We start from the raw sequence: 17,215 nt of genomic DNA, 5'->3' as shown, positions 1-17,215 counted from the left end.
ATCTTCCAAAGCATTCAGTGCAAAGTATTCAGTAATTTGTTTATTGATGAAACTCAAATTAAGTTAGACTTCTAAGATCAGGCCTTAAAGTTTTATAAGCAAGAAGATAGAAATTCATAAGTTGAAGTATACAGATTGTGAATTTAATTTGTCTATTTGCTTTTCTGTTGGCTGTATGATTAAAATTGCTGGCTATAGTCTGAGCTAATCTAGTTCAATATGAAAACTGGCTCCCCCTTTTCTTTTTTAGCATTTGTACAGCTTTTGGGCACTGGCGGAATTGGGTGATTTTTGTCTTCTTGCATCTAATAATGTTATAGGATCCTTAAGGGTGAGAGAAATGTGATTTTTTCTTTTTTTTTCTTTTTTTTTAATTTAATTTTTTATTTTTAAAAATTTACATCCAAATTAGTTAGCATCTAGTGCAACAATGATTTCAGGAGTAGATTCCTTAGTGCCCCTTACCCATTTAGCCCATCCCCCCTCCCACAACCCGTTCCGTAACCCTCAGTTTGTTCTCCATATTTATGAGTCTCTTCTCTTTTGTTCCCCTCCCTGTTTTTATATTATTTTTGTTTCCCTTCCCTTATGTTCATCTGTTTTGTCTCTTAAAGTCCTCATATGAGTGAAGTCATATGATTTTTGTCTTTCTCTGACTAATTTCACTTAGCATAATACCTTCCAGTTTCATCTACATAGTTGCAAATGGCAAGATTTCGTTCTTTTTGATTGCCGAGTAATACTCCATTGTATGTATATACCACATCTTCTTTATCCATTCATCCATCGATGGACATTTGGGCTCTTTCCATACTTTGGCTATTGTGGATAGTGCTGCTATAAACATGGGGGTGCCTGTGTCCCTTCAAAACAGCACACTTGTATCCCTTGGATAAATGCCTAGTAGTGCAATTGCTGGGTCATAAGATAGTTCTATTTTTAGTTTTTTGAGGAACCTCCATCCTGTTTTCCACAGTGGCTGCACCAGCTTGCAACAACAATGCAAGCTGCCAACATCTGTTGTAGCCTGAGTTGTTCATGTTAGCCATTCTGACAGGTGTAAGGTGGTATCTCAGTGTGGTTTTGGTTTGTATTTCCCTGATGATGAGTGATGTGGAGCATGTTTTCATGTGTCAGTTGGCCATCTGGATGTCTTCTTTGGAGAAGTGTCTATTCATGTCTTTTGCCCATTTCTTCACTGGATGATTTGTTTTTTGGGTGTTGAGTTTGATAAGTTCTTTATAGATTTTGGATACTAACCCTTTATCTGATATGTTGTTTGCAAATATCTTCTCCCATTCTGTCGGTTGCCTTTAGTTTTGCTGATTGTTTCCTTTGCTGTACAGAAGCATTTTATTTTGATGAGGTCCCAGTAGTTCATTTTTGCTTTTGTTTCCCTTGCCTCCAGAGGTGTGTTGAGTAAGAAGTTGCTGCAGCCAAGATCAAAGAGGTTTTTGCCTGCTTTCTCCTTGAGGATTTTGACGGCTTCCTATCTTACGTTGAGATCTTTCATCCATTCTGAGTTTATTTTTGTGTATAGTGTAAGAAAGTGGTCCAGGTTCATTCTTCTGCCTGTCACTGTCCGGTTTTCCCAGCACGACTTGGTAAAGAGACTATCTTTATTCCACTGGATGTTCTTTCTTGCTTTGTCAAAGATTAGTTGGCCATACGTTTGTGGGTCCATTTCTGGGTTCTCTATTCTGTTTCATTGATTGGAGTGTCTCTTCCTGTGCCAGTACCATACTGTCTTGATGATTACAGCTTTGTAGTATAGCTTGAAGTCTGGAATTGTGATGCCTCCTGCTTTGGTTTTCTTTTTCAAGATCGTTTTGGCTATTTGGGGTCTTTTCTGTTTCCATACAAATTTTAGGATTATTTGTTCTAGCTCTGTGAAGAGAAATGTGTTTTTCAAAGAAACCCATTGGCTGGGAGGAAAAGTGTGGGTAACTGGCAAGAAGGCTCCAACATGGAGGATTCCTTATGGAAGATGAGCTGTATATGTTTAATAGAGTTCTCGACTCATCTCACTGTAATTCTTCTGTCTTATTTTATAGGGTGAGGTGTGCACCATGATCAGCAAGAAGTATAGTGAATTCCTGCCTAGCATGCAAAGTGCACAGGACCTGGTTACCCAAGTGGATAAGCTATCTGAGGACATTGACTTGCTGAAATCTAGGATAGAGAGTGAGGTAAGAATGGTTTGTTATATTGGTTAGGTTTGTAGGCTGGTAGTTCAGCTTCCTGATTCCTAAGACAATTCAGTTCTGTGTGTAAGTTTTCAAGACCTCACTTTTCTTATTGGTAAATGGAAGTGGCATTAAATAATTTTAGGGTAACTGCCAATTTTTTTTTTTAAGTTTTTTTTTTTAACGTTTATTTATTTTTGGGACAGAGAGAGACAGAGCATGAACGGGGGAGGGGCAGAGAGAGTGGGAGACACAGAATCGGAAGCAGGCTCCAGGCTCTGAGCCATCAGCCCAGAGCCTCACGCGGGGCTCGAACTCACGGACCGCGAGATCGTGACCCGGGCTGAAGTCGGATGCTTAACCGACTGAGCCACCCAGGCGCCCCGAACTGCCAATTTTAAAATAGAAATATTGCCCAAAACTATAATTTAAATGATTTTCATAGTAAAAATTTAAAGCTATAATAATAATGTCTTGCATTCGAATAGCACTTTATAAATTAAAAAAATAATCTCAGAATTTTATTGTCTTCAGAATAAAAACAGATGAAGCTTAGAACTGGGTCATTTGGCCTTTTCTCTTGTCTCCTCTTAGTTTAAAATGTTTCTGTCTCTCTTTTTTTTAATTAAAAAAATTTTTTTTTTATTTTGGAGAGAGAGTGCACGCACGCGTGGGCGGGGGAGAGGGGCAGAAGGGGAGCAAGAAAGAGAATCCCAAGCAGCCTCCACACTCAGCGTGGAGCCCAACATGGGGCTCAGTCCCATGACCCACACAGTGCAATGACCCTCACTCAGGTCACAATTGTGACCTGAGCTGAAATCAAGAGTCTGATGGTCATCCGACTGAGCTACCCAGGCTTGATTTGCCAATTACAAGCACTGTGCTTCCTGTCATAAAGCCACTCTCTGGATGCAGGGAGAATCCTTGCCCATCTCGTACTGAATCACTCTGTAGGGCCAGTGCTTGCTGTGTTTCTTCTGGATGGCCTGGTGGGTTTAGAAATGCTTATCACGTTTGCCGGAGTGCTGCCATCACAAAAAGAAGTCAGCCAGTCTGCAAACAAAAATAGCCACTTTATAATTTTAAAAACATTTTTTCACCTATGTTATTTCACCAGAATTTTTTCCCTGTATTTTACTTTTAGGAAACATAGTCATTTGAGGGAAGGAAAGCTGACCCTAGAGGTTTAATCAGGTGTACTCTTCGAGGCCTTCTACATCTATTGCCAAATTCTTGGGCAGGGCTCATTGATACCCCAAATCAAGTTGGTGAAGCATTTTCAGGGTCCTCAAGGAAAGATACCCAAGTCTTTTCTCTCTGTGATAATTACTAAAGAAGGAAAATGAGCAGAAGCGTTTTTCAAAAGTTCTGTAGAAAATTTCATTCACAAATGGGGAAACCGTTGGTTACCTGGAAAATCGATCGCCAGTTCATCGACCATGATGATTAGAGGTTTTAATAAACATAAATCTGTTACTTTACAACTCTGTCACAGTTCAAATCATATTTTCAAGGTGTATTTATAATTAGTTGATTGATCAGCGAGTCAGTGGTGCAGTCTTAGATTGTACTATTAGACATACAGTGTCTGTAATGAGAGGGTCATGGGCTGTCTGTACCTTTTGCTGGCCAGATTATGGTTGGTGAAATTTATTCATTTCTGGTTGTTATATTTTGAAAGGTGCCTGGTCTGAATGAGAAGGTCCATGCCTAAACATTATATCATTGGAACAGTGAAAGAAACTAAGGGCATTTAGCCTTAGTAAGATTCAAATTTATGGCTGGAGAAGCGGAATTAGATTGAACAGGTAGATATTAATAGAGATTTATTTAGCCATTTGGTATATTTATTGAGCCATCTGCTAGGTGTGAAATACTGTGGTAGCTGCTGGACAAGACAATTTTTTATTTCACAATGCGAATCTCATGCTTAATGTAGATGACTAAAGTAGTATGATACACATTAAGTAGAAATAATTCATTCAGAGAGGGAAAATACAGCTCAGCTTGGCTTCTTGTAGGAAATAGTATCAGACCAAAACCTGAAGTGCTTGGTAGTTAGACAAAGAGGAAGGAGTGTTTCAGATGGACGTAGGAGATAGCATTGCAGAAGCATAGATGTAATGAGAGATGTTGCTTTTGGAGAGCTGTGGCAATTCCACGTGACTCATGTCTAGAGAGTGTGGTGGAAAGGGACGCAAGATGAGACTAGAAAGGTAAGCAGGGACCTTGTATATCAGGTTAAGCGGTATGGAAATTATCTTGATGGCCCTGTGGAAGCCATGCCTCCATGGCTTTTAAGCAGAGTAGTGACATTGGATTTGAATTTTAGAAATCCCATTCTGCTGGCAATTTGAAGAAAGGACTTGAGGAAAACGAGACCGAGAAATGAGAAGGCAGTTAAAGCATAAGGAGGCAGTTAAACTAATCAGGGAAGAAAGGACAGTGGCCAGCTCTGAAGTCAGTGGCAGTGAGAATAGAGGAGAGGATGAGGATGAATCCTAGTGACGTTTAACAGGTAGGATCTTTGGGACATTAGGTGGGGAGTGAAAGATGGAGGGGTCAAGGATAGTGAAGAACCAGGTCATTGATGTGCCATTCACTGCAGTAGAGGGTCTAGAGAAGGAGTGGGGTTTTGTGGGGAGCCTTTGGGATATCCCAGCGGAGCTGCACAGTTGGAGTGTATTAAAACAAAGGCTAGACTTTGAAAAGAGAGAGACAGACCTTGAAATGCAATTGCTCAGATGGCTCTTTAATTGCAGTAGTTTAGGCTAGCAGGCTGATCCTGTACAGTCAAGAACTTTGAGGGGGTCTCAGATTTTAATCTACACACAAGTTAGCTAGTTAGCCTGCCACGATTTCATGGATGCTGTTAGAAGACATGAGACTCCTTGGATGGCAGATGGATAGTGTATTACTCAGAGCAGTGGGCCGGTTGAGCATTTTGTTCAGAGGTTAAGAGCAAAGAGAGGGCACGGAGGAGGCACATGTGTTTTCCTGACTCAGACTTGGAAATGGTGCACATCACTTCTGCTTCGATTTCAGTAGTGAGATCTTAGACACATGGTCACACTCCACTGAGAGAAGCTAGAACGTATAGTCTCTAGCCACGTGCTCCTACTGTGAGAGAATGGGAAAATGGATTTGCATGTCACCCGTCCATATACATGTTTGAAGGTTAGGAAAATGATATGGACTTGAGATAGTAGTCCTTAGAAATTGAAGCCATGGGAATGGATGAGATTGCCCAGAGAGAGTGTATAGAGCACGGTTTCTCAACCTCAGCCCAGTTGATATTTGGAGCTGGATAGTTGTTTGTTGTGGTGGGCTATCCTGTGCATTGTGGGGTATTTAGCAGTATCTCCTGCCTCTACTCACTAGATGCCAGTAGAATTCCTTCATTTGTTACGACCCAAAATGTCTCCAGATATTGTCAAATGTCCTCGAATGGGAGTGGGGCAAAAAAAATAAAAATAAAAAAAAATTATTTTTTGAGAACCACTGGTTCAGAGTAGGAAGAGGGCCAGGGAGAAAGGAATATCAATATGTGTGAAGTAGTCAGAGGGCAAATGAAGTGACCCAAAGAAAATGAATGGCCAGAGAACTAGGAGGAAAGTCAGTGGAGAATAATTTCAGGGAATTAAGAGAAAGAAGTTAACTGTACTGATAGATAGTTAAACACTGATGACGTATGCTTTGGATTTAGCCACAAGGAGTTGATTGGTGTTTTGGACACTATTTTGCAGTAGTTTTGATGGAAACCAGATCTCAGCGAGTTACAGAATGAACGATAGGTGAGAAACTAGATTGTGAGTATGGCTCACTTTTGAAAGAAGCTTGGTTTTATGAGAGGGAGGAGACAAATAAGGTAGCTACTGAGAAATATACGTGGTTGCTGAGGTAGAGGAAATTTTTTCTCAAAGAGGGGGGAAATTTCAGCATGTTTAAACCTGAAGGAAGGAGCCTTGCTCTAGTGGGTATTCAGTGTATATTTTATAAACGAAGAATGAATTAGGAAGAGGTAAAGGTACAGAAGAGAGGAAATAATTAATAGTGCAAAGTCCCTGAAAAGGCAGGACAGGATGGGAGGTGGATTCTGATTTAACCTAAAGTCCTTCTAATAGAGCTATCAGCTGTGGAATGAGTTGTCACTTGGCAACGGGGATACCGCTCTAGTCATCCAGGTAGATGAGCTCTCTGATGAAAAATACTGCTTAACTTAAGGATAGATGGTGACCTGAGCGTATTATGTTGCCGGGAATAAGGTACTGCTGCAGAAGGTAATGGTTTGGACTAAGTGGATGCTTAAGATCTCTTCCTCATACATTGTGTGTTTTTTTTATTCCACTCTTAACCAGCATTTAAATTTCAACATGAATTATGTTCGCCTACGAAAGCTTATGAATTAGCTACAAACGTCTTGTTTCTTAGATACCGTATAGCCTGAAAGTACTTTTCTTTGATGTGGATTAGGTCCGCCGGGATCTTCATGTGTCAACTGCTGAATTTACAGATTTGAAGCAACAGTTGGAAAGAGACTCAGTAGTTCTGAATTTGCTTAAACAGCTGCAAGAGGTCAGTTAAACTCAACTCAAACTTCAGTGTTTCAGGGGCGAGAAAATTATTTGTTTTCAGTTGGTCTCATTTTTTTTTTTTTTTAATTTTTTTTTTTTCCCAACGTTTTTTTTAAATTTATTTTTGGGACAGAGAGAGACAGAGCATGAATGGGGGAGGGGCAGAGAGAGAGGGAGACACAGAATCGGAAACAGGCTCCAGGCTCCGAGCCATCAGCCCAGAGCCTGACGCGGGGCTCAAACTCACGGACTGCGAGATGGTGACCTGGCTGAAGTCGGACGCTTAACCGACTGCGCCACCCAGGCGCCCCCAGTTGGTCTCATTTTTAAATGTGTATCCCCTGGTTCTAAGGGGTTTTTTTTTTTTTTTCAGATTTTAAAAACAAAAGCAGACAGACTTGAAATAATAGGATGTATAAAATGAAATACCTAATAACCATGCTTATCTTTCCAGTTTTCTTCTGCTATTGAAGAATATAACTGCGCATTAACAGAGAAGAAGTATGTTACTGCTGCTCGGTGTCTGGAAGAGGTATTAAACTCTTTCTCCACAGTATAAACAATTAGTACTCTTCTTGTTTTCAGTAAATTTTGTGTTCTGTGTGTTCCTTATCATTATACAAATAGATTCTAATTGCCCTGAGTCCAGATGGAATGTCTAACGATGATTCCATTTCACTGCCAGGCACAGAAATGCTTGAAGTTACTAAAATCCAGAAAATGCTTTGATTTAAAAATGTTGAAATCTCTCAGCATGGAGCTCACAATACAGAAACAGAACATACTCTATCACCTTGGAGAAGAGTGGCAGAAGCTGATTGTATGGAAGTTCCCGCCATCAAAAGGTGCTGCTGACCTCAGGTGGACTGCTTTGCTTAATCTGCCTGAACCAGTTTGGCCTCTGAATATATTCTAAATATTTTATTTTGGTGGATGAGGAGGTTTCATTTATCATTATTCCGAGTCTGCCCTGAATTCTCATATCAAGCAGAATGCTGGTCAGGACTCACTCCTCTGGATTCTTGAAGTGTCCTCATTTTACTTCCCTTACATCCTTCTCTCTGTCCCCATCATGAGGAAGGAGCACGGAAGAGGAGGATGATTGGGTGGGTGGGATTCACGTGATGATGGTGTGGTAGAGGAGGTCCCAGCGGTTTAAAACCACACCGAGTTTCCACTGCATTGGAGGTACACCCATTCCCAGCAGCCCTACTCCCAACAGTTTACCTTGACTGGAAAGCTTTGAAAGGCTGTTCTACCATTTTCTCTCTTGGTGAGGAAAGAAGACGGGGTCACTGGGACAGGGGTCTGGCTTAATTTTTTTCAGTCCTTGGGGAAAAAATAGTGGCAAAATCATGCGATAGGGGATGCTTTATAAGATGAAGAAATAGGATGACTTGGCCCTGGCTTTGATTTATGTTGTTTGGCTCTCAGTCTCTCTGCTCACTTGTAGGTGTGAGCCTTCTTGGAAGTTTTGTTTACACAAAGTAAAACCTCGGAGAGTAGATGTAAGCGACATGCCATTACCCCTAGTATGTTTTTCTAGTATTGAATCTTGAAAATTTTAGTTTGTTTCAGGGGAAAGGTCACAGTCTCTCCCATCCCCTGGCCCATATCCACGTGGGGGCCTCCAAATTCACTGTATATGTATGTGTGTACATAGACATACACACAAACATACACATATGTATTTTATACAAACAAAATATTTCATATTTTGAAGGAAGTAATCTAGAAAATTTTGGATTCTATTTCCGAGCAGAATGTAAAATTAAGGGAAGATAGCAGGCGTGTTAATACTTTGTTATAATACAACCTTCTTGTTAAACTTGTTAGGCTGTTCTCTATACTTGGTAAGAAAGAACATTAAAGAAGATATCTTGAGACCAGGACCTCACTTTTCATTTCTTACCTTCACTCCATTCATATTTAATAAGCATTTATTAGGCACATCATGTTGCTTTTGCACTTAGTTTGATTCTTTGAATATCCCCAAAACAGTCATTTTCTGTTTTAAAATGATGCCAAGGACATGTATGTCATAATTAAAATTTGGTCACAGGGGCGCCTGGGTGGCTCAGTTGGTTAAGCGTCCAAAGTCGGCTCAGGTTATGATCTCACGGTTCATGAGTTCCAGCCCCACATCAGGCTCTTTGCTGACAGCATGGAGCCTGGAGTCTGCTTTGGATTCTGTGTCCCCTCTCTCTCTGCCCCTCCCCTGCTCATGCTCTGTCTCTCTCTCTCTCAAAAATAAACATTAAAAAAATAAAATAAAATTTGGTTACATTAGAAGTGTATTATAATAAAACCACATATTGAGGAATCTCAGTAGTGAATGAGCTCTGAGGAACAGAAGTGGGATTGTATTGTATTGCTGAGATAGCTGATGTTTTTCCCCTTTCTCTTAGATACCAGCAACTTGGAATCTTGCCTACAAACAGAACTTCATTTATGCATTGAACAATCTCAGAAAGAAGAGAAGACCCCCGGGCCACCAATCAGTTCGGTGCTCTTGGCATTTTCTATTCTTGGGGAGCTACAAATGAAGCTTAAATCATTTGGTAAAACATACTACTTTGTTTCGTTTACATGAAATCTTAGAAGGTTCAGTGTTTAAGGAATAGCAAAGAAGTCTAGAGAAGTCTGTTCTCTAGATAATATTGATGATAGATGTAGGGTTTGGGCTCATGATTTATCAAATGGAATTCTCATAAATATAACCCTTTTTATTAAGGGGTTGGATCCTTTCTTGTCTTTCCTTTTTTCCTTGTTTTAAACTGGCTACTGCTATTTATTTTACTGGACTGTTTTGAATAATTTAAATAAAGACCTGTAGACAGTCTGGGAAACTTCAGTGGTAAAACCTGCCATGCATAATGAGTGGTGTGTGATGTCACATTATATGTATTTTTATTGTTAGGTTCAAAGATTTTTTTTTTTTTTTTTTTTTTTGGGTGGTGTGGCATGCTTGCTTTTTAAAAGTTTCTTCCAGTGGTTTCTGATGAATGTTCATAAAATTTTTCAGGTCAGATGCTGCTGAAGTATATCCTTAGGCCTCTGGCATCTTGCCCATCCCTTTATGCTGTGGTAGAAAGCCAGCCTAACATCATTAGTATTCGTTTTGAATCTGTGATGACTGACTTGGAACATCCATCACCTTCTGAAGTTTTTGCAAAGATCAGACTAGTACTGGAAGTGCTCCAGAAACACCTTCTAGGTATGTGTCCCCAAGGTAGTGCTCTCATATTTTTATGTTTGGGAAAAAGTCAATATTATTTTTAAAGTAAATAGTATTTTAAGGTAGATAAACATGCCCCCAAGTTGAATTATAGAGGATTGGAGGTGAGTAAATTATGCCATAGGAGTAAAGTCATTACCTTCTTGTTTCCTGCTCTGCTTTACGATCATTTTCCTCCCCATATGGAAAGTAGGGTCACCAGGGGTACCCCAGATTCTGTACTTGTAATAGTTACTTAAATTCTGGGCTATGCTTCTCTCACTAGACTTGTAGCGTCACATATTGGGACTCTTGCTTTAATTATGGGCGAAGCAGAGATGAACCAAGTACTGCTTTACATATTTCATTGGGAAGATCCCATTCATCTGGTAGAAACAAACTAGATTTAAGAAATAAAGTGCATTCCATCTCAACCAGTTGGGTAGATATTTATATATTCACGATCAAGATAGCCATTTTCTGTATTGCTCTGAATAATTAATATTAGTTGTAATACTGTGAAAAATAACATGTTCTTCTGGTGTATTAATACTGTTGCTTTTTAGTTATTTGACTTCTTTATGCTGTTTTCAGTTGTCTGGCTTAATAGTCAAATCAGACAATCTTGATGTGGACAAAATAAAAAAAAATGCTGGTGTTTAAATGCCTTCCTGGCAGTCCTTTAGTTTATTAATGTAAAATAGTTTCTGTGTAAAGCAAGGAAGGAATTGGTTCTAGTTTTAACAGTAGCAGAGAAGAAGAAAAGTCTTAAGACTTGTATAAACTGCAGAAATCCAAGGTAGTTCTTTTGTTCCTTCACTTAGGGAGATAATACATAGCAATAAACAAAGTTGTAAACTAAGTATCGAAGGATTGGCAAGAACCAGAGGTCTCTGATGCTTGAGTCTCCTCTCTCACACTCCCATCCATGGATCGCATAGCCACTCTGAGCACTGGTAGTGAGAGCGAGGTCACTTCCTCTTGATGCATTCTGTTCTGTCTCTGGGCAACTCTTGAGTTTTATGGAGTTTTTGTTTGTTTTTTAAAAATCATATCTTCTCTATGGTAAATACTACTGGCAAAGCCTCCATTTTGCAGATTAAATCTTTAAGGTAGTCGTTTGAAAAATTTGTTCAAAATACATTGCTCCGTAATGTCTGCTTCATGGATGCCGTTTCTACTGTGTGGAATTACATATAACATGTCTAACTCCTGTTACACATGATGGACTTCTAAGTTCTTTACAGTAGCTGTTATTTCCCCTGTATCTTACCACCAATATAAACATCCTTAGGTTTTTTGAATCACATCGTTTTAAGTTCCTATTTTCATTGCTCTTCTGTGAATGTATTCCATTTCCTCTATAGTCTTATTCAAAGTATGGTATTCAAAACAGAACAAAGTATTATAGGTATAATGTGAAACACTTTAGAGTAGTTTGCCAGTACTCATGCTCTCATTCTCAGTTCCATGCTTCTATGAAGATAGCCTTTTTGTTTTTATTTCTTAATTTTTAAGAAATTAATTTTATTTAAATTCTAGTGAGCGTACAGTGCAATATTAGTTTCAGGAGTAGAATTCACTGATTCATCCCTTACATATGACACCCAGTGCTCATCACAAGTGTCCTCCTTAGTATGTATCACCCATCTAGCCCATCCCCCACCCGACTCCATCCATCAGCCCTCAGATTGTTCTCTATTTTTACTAGTCTCTTATGGTTTGTTTTCCCTCTCTTCCCACCCCCTACCATATGTTCATCTGTTTTGTTTCTTTTTTTTTTTAACATTTTATTTATTTTTGGGACAGAGAGAGACAGAGCATGAACGGGGGAGGGGCAGAGAGAGAGGGAGACACAGAATCGGAAACAGGCTCCAGGCTCTGAGCCATCAGCCCAGAGCCCGACGCGGGGCTCGAACTCCCAGACCGCGAGATCGTGACCTGGCTAAAGTCGGATGCTCAACCGACTGCGCCACCCAGGTGCCCCTGTTTTGTTTCTTAAATTCCACATATGAGTGAAATCATATGATATTTATCTTTCTTTGACTGACTTATTTCACTTAGCATAATACACTCTAGCTCCATCCACATTGTTGCAGATGGCAAGATTTCATTCTTTCTGAATATTCTGAGTAATATTCCATTGTGTATGTGTATGTGTGTGCACATATTCCATTGTGTGTGTATGTATATATATATATACATGTATACATATGCATATATGTATACATGTACATGTGTATGTATATATATACACATACACGTACATACACACACACCCCACATCTTCTTTATTTATCAATGGGTGGAAATCTGGGCTCTCTCCATAGTTTGACTGTTGCTGATAATGCTCCTATAAACATCAGCGTGTAGGTTTCCCTTCAAATCTGTATTTTTGTATCCTTTGGTTAAATACCCAGCAGTGCAATTGCTGGATCTTAGGGTAGTTCTATTTTTAACTTTTTGAGGAACCTCCATACTGTTTTCCAGGGTGGCAACACCAGTTTGCATTCCCACCAACAGTGCAAGAGGGTTCCCCTTTCTATGCATCCTTGCCAACATCTTTGTTTCCCGAGTTATTAATTTTAGCCATTCTGACAGATGTGAGGTGGTACCTCATCATGGTTTTGGTTTGTATTTCCCTGATGATGAGTGATGTTGAGCATCTTTTCATGTGTCTGTTAGCCATCTGGATGTCTTCTTTGGAGAAGTATCCATTCATGTCTTCTGCCCCTTTTTTCACTGGATTATTCGTTTTTTGGGTGTTGAGTTTGATAAGTTCCTTATAGATTTTAGATACTAACCCTTTATCTGATATGTCATTTGCAAATATCTTCTTCCATTCCATCGGTTGCCTTTTAGTTTTGCTGATTGTTTTCTTTGCTGTGCAAAAGCTTTTTATTTTGATGAGGTCCCAGTAGTTCATTTTTGCTTTTGTTTTCCTTGCCTCTGGTGATGTGTCTAGTAAGAAGTTGCTCAGCTGATTTCAGAGAGTTGTTGCTTGTTTTCTTCTCTAGGATTTCAATGGTTTCCTATCTTGTATTTAGGTCTTTTCATCCATTTTGAGTTGATTTTTGTGTATGCTGTAAGAAAGTGGTCCAGGTACATTCTTCTGCATGTTGCTGTCCAGTTTTCCCAGCACCATTTGCTGAAGAGACTGTCTTTTTTCCATTGGATATTCTTTCCTGCTTTGTCAAAGATTAGTTGGCTATACTTTTGTGGGTCTATTTCTGGGGTTCTCTGTTCTGTTCCATTTATCAAAAAGAAAAAGGACCCAAATAAATAAAGTCATGAATGAAAGAGGACAGATCACAGTCAACACCACAGAAACACAAACCATAATAAGAGAATATTATGAGTAATTATGTGCCAACAAATCAGGCAGTCCAGAAGAAATGGATAAATTCCTAGAAATATATAAATTACCAAAACTGAAACAGGAAGAAATAGAAAATTTGAACAGACCCATAACCAGTAAAGAAATTGAATCAGTACAAACAAGAATCCAGGGCCAGATGGCTTCCCAGGGGGGATTCTGCCAAACATTTAAAGAAGAGTTAATATCTGGGGTGCCTGGGTGGCTCAGTCGGTTGGGCAGCCGACTTCAGCTCAGGTCATGATCTCTTGGTCCGTGAGTTCGAGCCCCGCGTTGGGCTCTGTGCTGACAGCTCAGAGCCTGGAGCCTGTTTCAGATTCTTTGTCTCCCTCTCTCTGACCCTCCCCTGTTCATGCTCTGTCTCTCCCTGTCTCAAAAATAAATAAAAACGTTAAAAAAAAAATTTAAGAAGAGTTAATACCTATTCTTTTGAAGCTGTTCCAAAAAATAGAAATGGAAGGAAAACTTCCAGACTCATTTTGTGAGGCCAGCATTACCTTCAAAACCAAAGACCCCACTAAAAAGGAGAATTACAGACCAATTTCCCTGACCAACATGGATGCAAAAATTCTCAACAAGATACTAGCAGATCAAATCCAACAATACCTTAAAAGAATTATTCACCATGATCAAGTGGGATTTATTTCAGGGCTATAGGGATGGTTCAATATCCTCAAATCAATCAGTGTGATACATCACATTAATAAAAGAAAAAAGGGGCGCCTGGGTGGCTCAGTCGGTTAAGCAACCGACTTCGGCTCAGGTCATGATCTCGCAGTTCGTGAGTTTGATCCCCGCGTTGGCCTCTGTGCTAACAGCTCAGAGCCTGAAGCCTGCTTCGGATTCTGTGTCTCCCTCTCTTTCTGCCCCTTCCCCACTCATGCTGTGTCTCTCTCTGTCTCTCAAAAATGAATAAATGTTAAAAAATATTTAAGTAAATAAAAGGATAAGAACTACATGATCCTCTTAATAGAAGCAGAAATAATTTTAAATATATGAAACTATTTGTGTATATATTACCATATATTTGTGTATAAGGTTATACAGGCTTATAATATACATTATAAGGCTTATAATACTGAAATACTGGAAAGTAATGAAATCTTGAAGAATAGGGAAATTACAAAATAAATTATATAGCTATGTAGTAGATCACTTTGCATAATTATGGTATGGTTTATTGTATTGAATTTTTTTAAAGTAATGATTGGTTTTAAAACTAATTGCTTCTAAAAAGCTAACAACAAGCATTCTATTAAAGGATTAAAAACTTTATTTCCATTAAAATCAGTTGTAAGTCAGGAATGCACGTTATCATTAATATTCTTTGGTATTGTTTTAGGGGTTGTAGCTAATGCAAAGAAGAGAAAATAAAATAAGTATGTATATTAGAAGAAATTATCTTTACATATAAATGATATAATCTCATACCTAGGAAACCAAAAGACTACTAAAACTTTAATAATTAATATGAAACTTAATAGTTGTATAGATACTAATATGAAGATATAAAATTGATAATTTCTCTCTGTACTAGTAATAATCACTTGTAAATTAAATATAAAGAAATTTATAATGCTAACAAAATCTATAATATTTTTAAAGTTAAGCTTAATAAGAAAGGAGAGGACATATGTGAAGAGAACCATAAAATTTTCGAGGATATAAGACCTGAATAAAAGGGAGGCTCTCTTGGATTAGAAGATTGCCTCATAAAATTGTCAGTTCATTCCAAATAATGTATAAATTTAATACATTTCCAGTCAAATACCCATTATATGTTTTCAAACTCAACAAATTCTAAAGCTTACATCAAAAATAGATTTGGGGGTGCCTGGGTGGCGCAGTCGATTAAGCGGCCGACTTCAGCTCAGGTCAAGGTCTCATGGTTTGAGTTCGAGCCCCACGTTGGGCTCTGTGCTAACAGCTCAAAGCCTGGAACCTGCTTCAGATTCTGTGTCTCCCCCTCTCTCTCTGCCCTTCCCCTGCTCATGCTCTCTCTCTCTCTTTCTCTTTCTCAAAAATAAATAAACATTAAAAAAATTAAAAAATAAATAGATTTGGGGGCGCCTGGGTGGCTCAGTCGGTTAAACATTTGACTTTGGCTCAGGTCACCGTCTCATGGTTTGTGAGTTTGAGCCCCACATCAAGGTACTCTCCTGTCAGCATGGATCCTGCTTCGGATCCTCTGTCTCCCTCTCTCTGTATCGCCCCTGCTTGTGCACACTCTTTCTCTCTCTCTCTCTCAAAAAGAAATAAACATTAAAAAAAAAATAGTTTGGAGGATTGCCAATAATGATTTAAAAAACATTAGTGGGAGAATTTTAAATTTAAAACTGTGTTCTTGGTACGAGGAAATCAGTGGAATAAAAAAGAGTCCAGAAGTAGAGCCAAGAATAAATGAGAACTTGCTGTTTGATCAAAGTCACGTTTCAGTTTTGTGGGACTATAGATAGTTCATTTAATAATGGTGCTAGCAAAATTGGCTATCTGTGCAGTAAAACAAAGTTAGATTCCTGCTTCATGCTCCGCACAGATGTAAATTCCAGATGAATTAAAGCCCTTTATGAAAAAAACCAAAACCAATAAAAACGTTGGAAGAAAATTTAGGAGATGTGAATAGTCTGAGGACGCTCAGAATGCATAAAGGAAAGGATGGACGAATTTGACTACATACAAATGTTAAGTTCTGTGTGGTAAACAATAACATAAACAAAGTCAAAAGACAGTAGTGGGTTGGGGGAAAGTCCTTGCAATAGGTTTGGCAGACAAGGTGTTAGTATAAGGACTTTTTTCCAGAGAAAAAGAAAACATAATAATAGAAAAATAGGCAAAAAATATGAATAGGCAATTCATGGAAGAAAAGGTGCAATTTGATAATAAACATAAAAAAATGTGTTGCTTAATCTCCCTAGTGGGGGGACGGAAATCACACCACCAAGGTAGAACTTTCATCTGTAGGGCTGACATTAAAAGGTCTGTGTAAAACACTTCTGACAAGAAAGTGGAAAAGTAGTCTCCTTCATTGCTTTTTGGAGTACTTTGTAAAATATTACGAAGCTCTATTATAGTATATGTATAGTAAAATCCAAAAAATGCATCCCCTGTATTTCAATTTTTAATTCTTTACGGAAGTGATATCAATCGGTTATATCTTTGTGTGTGTGAGTAGTATTATATACTTGCAGACTGGACTGTGCACCCATCGTTTGAGGAATGGTTGAGCCATACTGGTGCATTATGTAGCCATGAAAAAGAAATGAAGGAGACCTAGATATGTTGACTTAAGAGATGGCCATGGTCTACTTTGAAGTCATAAAAAAGTTAAGTGTAAAATCTATGGCATGAATCCTTTTTTGTTGTTGTTGGCATGAACCCAATTTATAGAAAAGAAAGCAGTCCCTTATGTGAGGATTGTGTTAGTTTGCTAACATAGTGCCACAGGCTGTGTGGCCTGAACAACAGAAATTAATTTTCTCCCAGTTTTGGAGGCCAGAAGTTCCAAGATCAAGGTATTAGCAGATTTGGTTTCTCCTGAGCCCTGTCTCCCTACCTTGCAGACAGCCTCTTACCGGTCTGTCCTGTGTAAGTGTGCATCCTGGTGTTTCTTCTCTTCTTATAAGGCCACTAGTCATACTGGATGAGAACCCCTCCCTTATGACCTCATTTAACCTTAATTACCTCTTTAAGGCCAGACCCTATCTCCAAATCCAGTCACATTGGGGGTTAAGGCTTCAACATATGAATTATCAGCGGGGAGAGTATACAGTTCTGTACAATTCAGTCCATTTCAAGTGTGTGTGTGCATTTGGCAATTCAGATGTGTGTGTGTGTGTGTGTGTGTGTGTGTTTGATTCATATA

General features: G+C 38.9%; 1 protein-coding gene across 1 annotated transcript in view; it reads left to right on the top strand.

Moving 5' to 3' along the window:
* Window positions 1-17,215, top strand: part of ZW10 (zw10 kinetochore protein) — a 35,486-nt gene that overhangs the window by 1,530 nt on the left and 16,741 nt on the right. Inside the window, exons 2-7 of the mRNA XM_043579370.1 lie at window positions 2,055-2,189; window positions 6,660-6,761; window positions 7,215-7,292; window positions 7,446-7,605; window positions 9,169-9,321; window positions 9,786-9,977. Of these exons, the coding sequence (XP_043435305.1) occupies window positions 2,055-2,189; window positions 6,660-6,761; window positions 7,215-7,292; window positions 7,446-7,605; window positions 9,169-9,321; window positions 9,786-9,977 (820 nt within the window). The remainder of the gene's footprint in view (window positions 1-2,054; window positions 2,190-6,659; window positions 6,762-7,214; window positions 7,293-7,445; window positions 7,606-9,168; window positions 9,322-9,785; window positions 9,978-17,215) is intronic.

Source organism: Prionailurus bengalensis, chromosome D1 (genome assembly GCF_016509475.1).
Source record: "Prionailurus bengalensis isolate Pbe53 chromosome D1, Fcat_Pben_1.1_paternal_pri, whole genome shotgun sequence".
In the NCBI taxonomy this organism is placed as follows: Eukaryota; Metazoa; Chordata; class Mammalia; order Carnivora; family Felidae; genus Prionailurus; species Prionailurus bengalensis.
The sequence above is the reverse complement of the archived record's forward strand: the minus strand, read 5'-3'. Positions and strand labels throughout refer to the sequence as shown.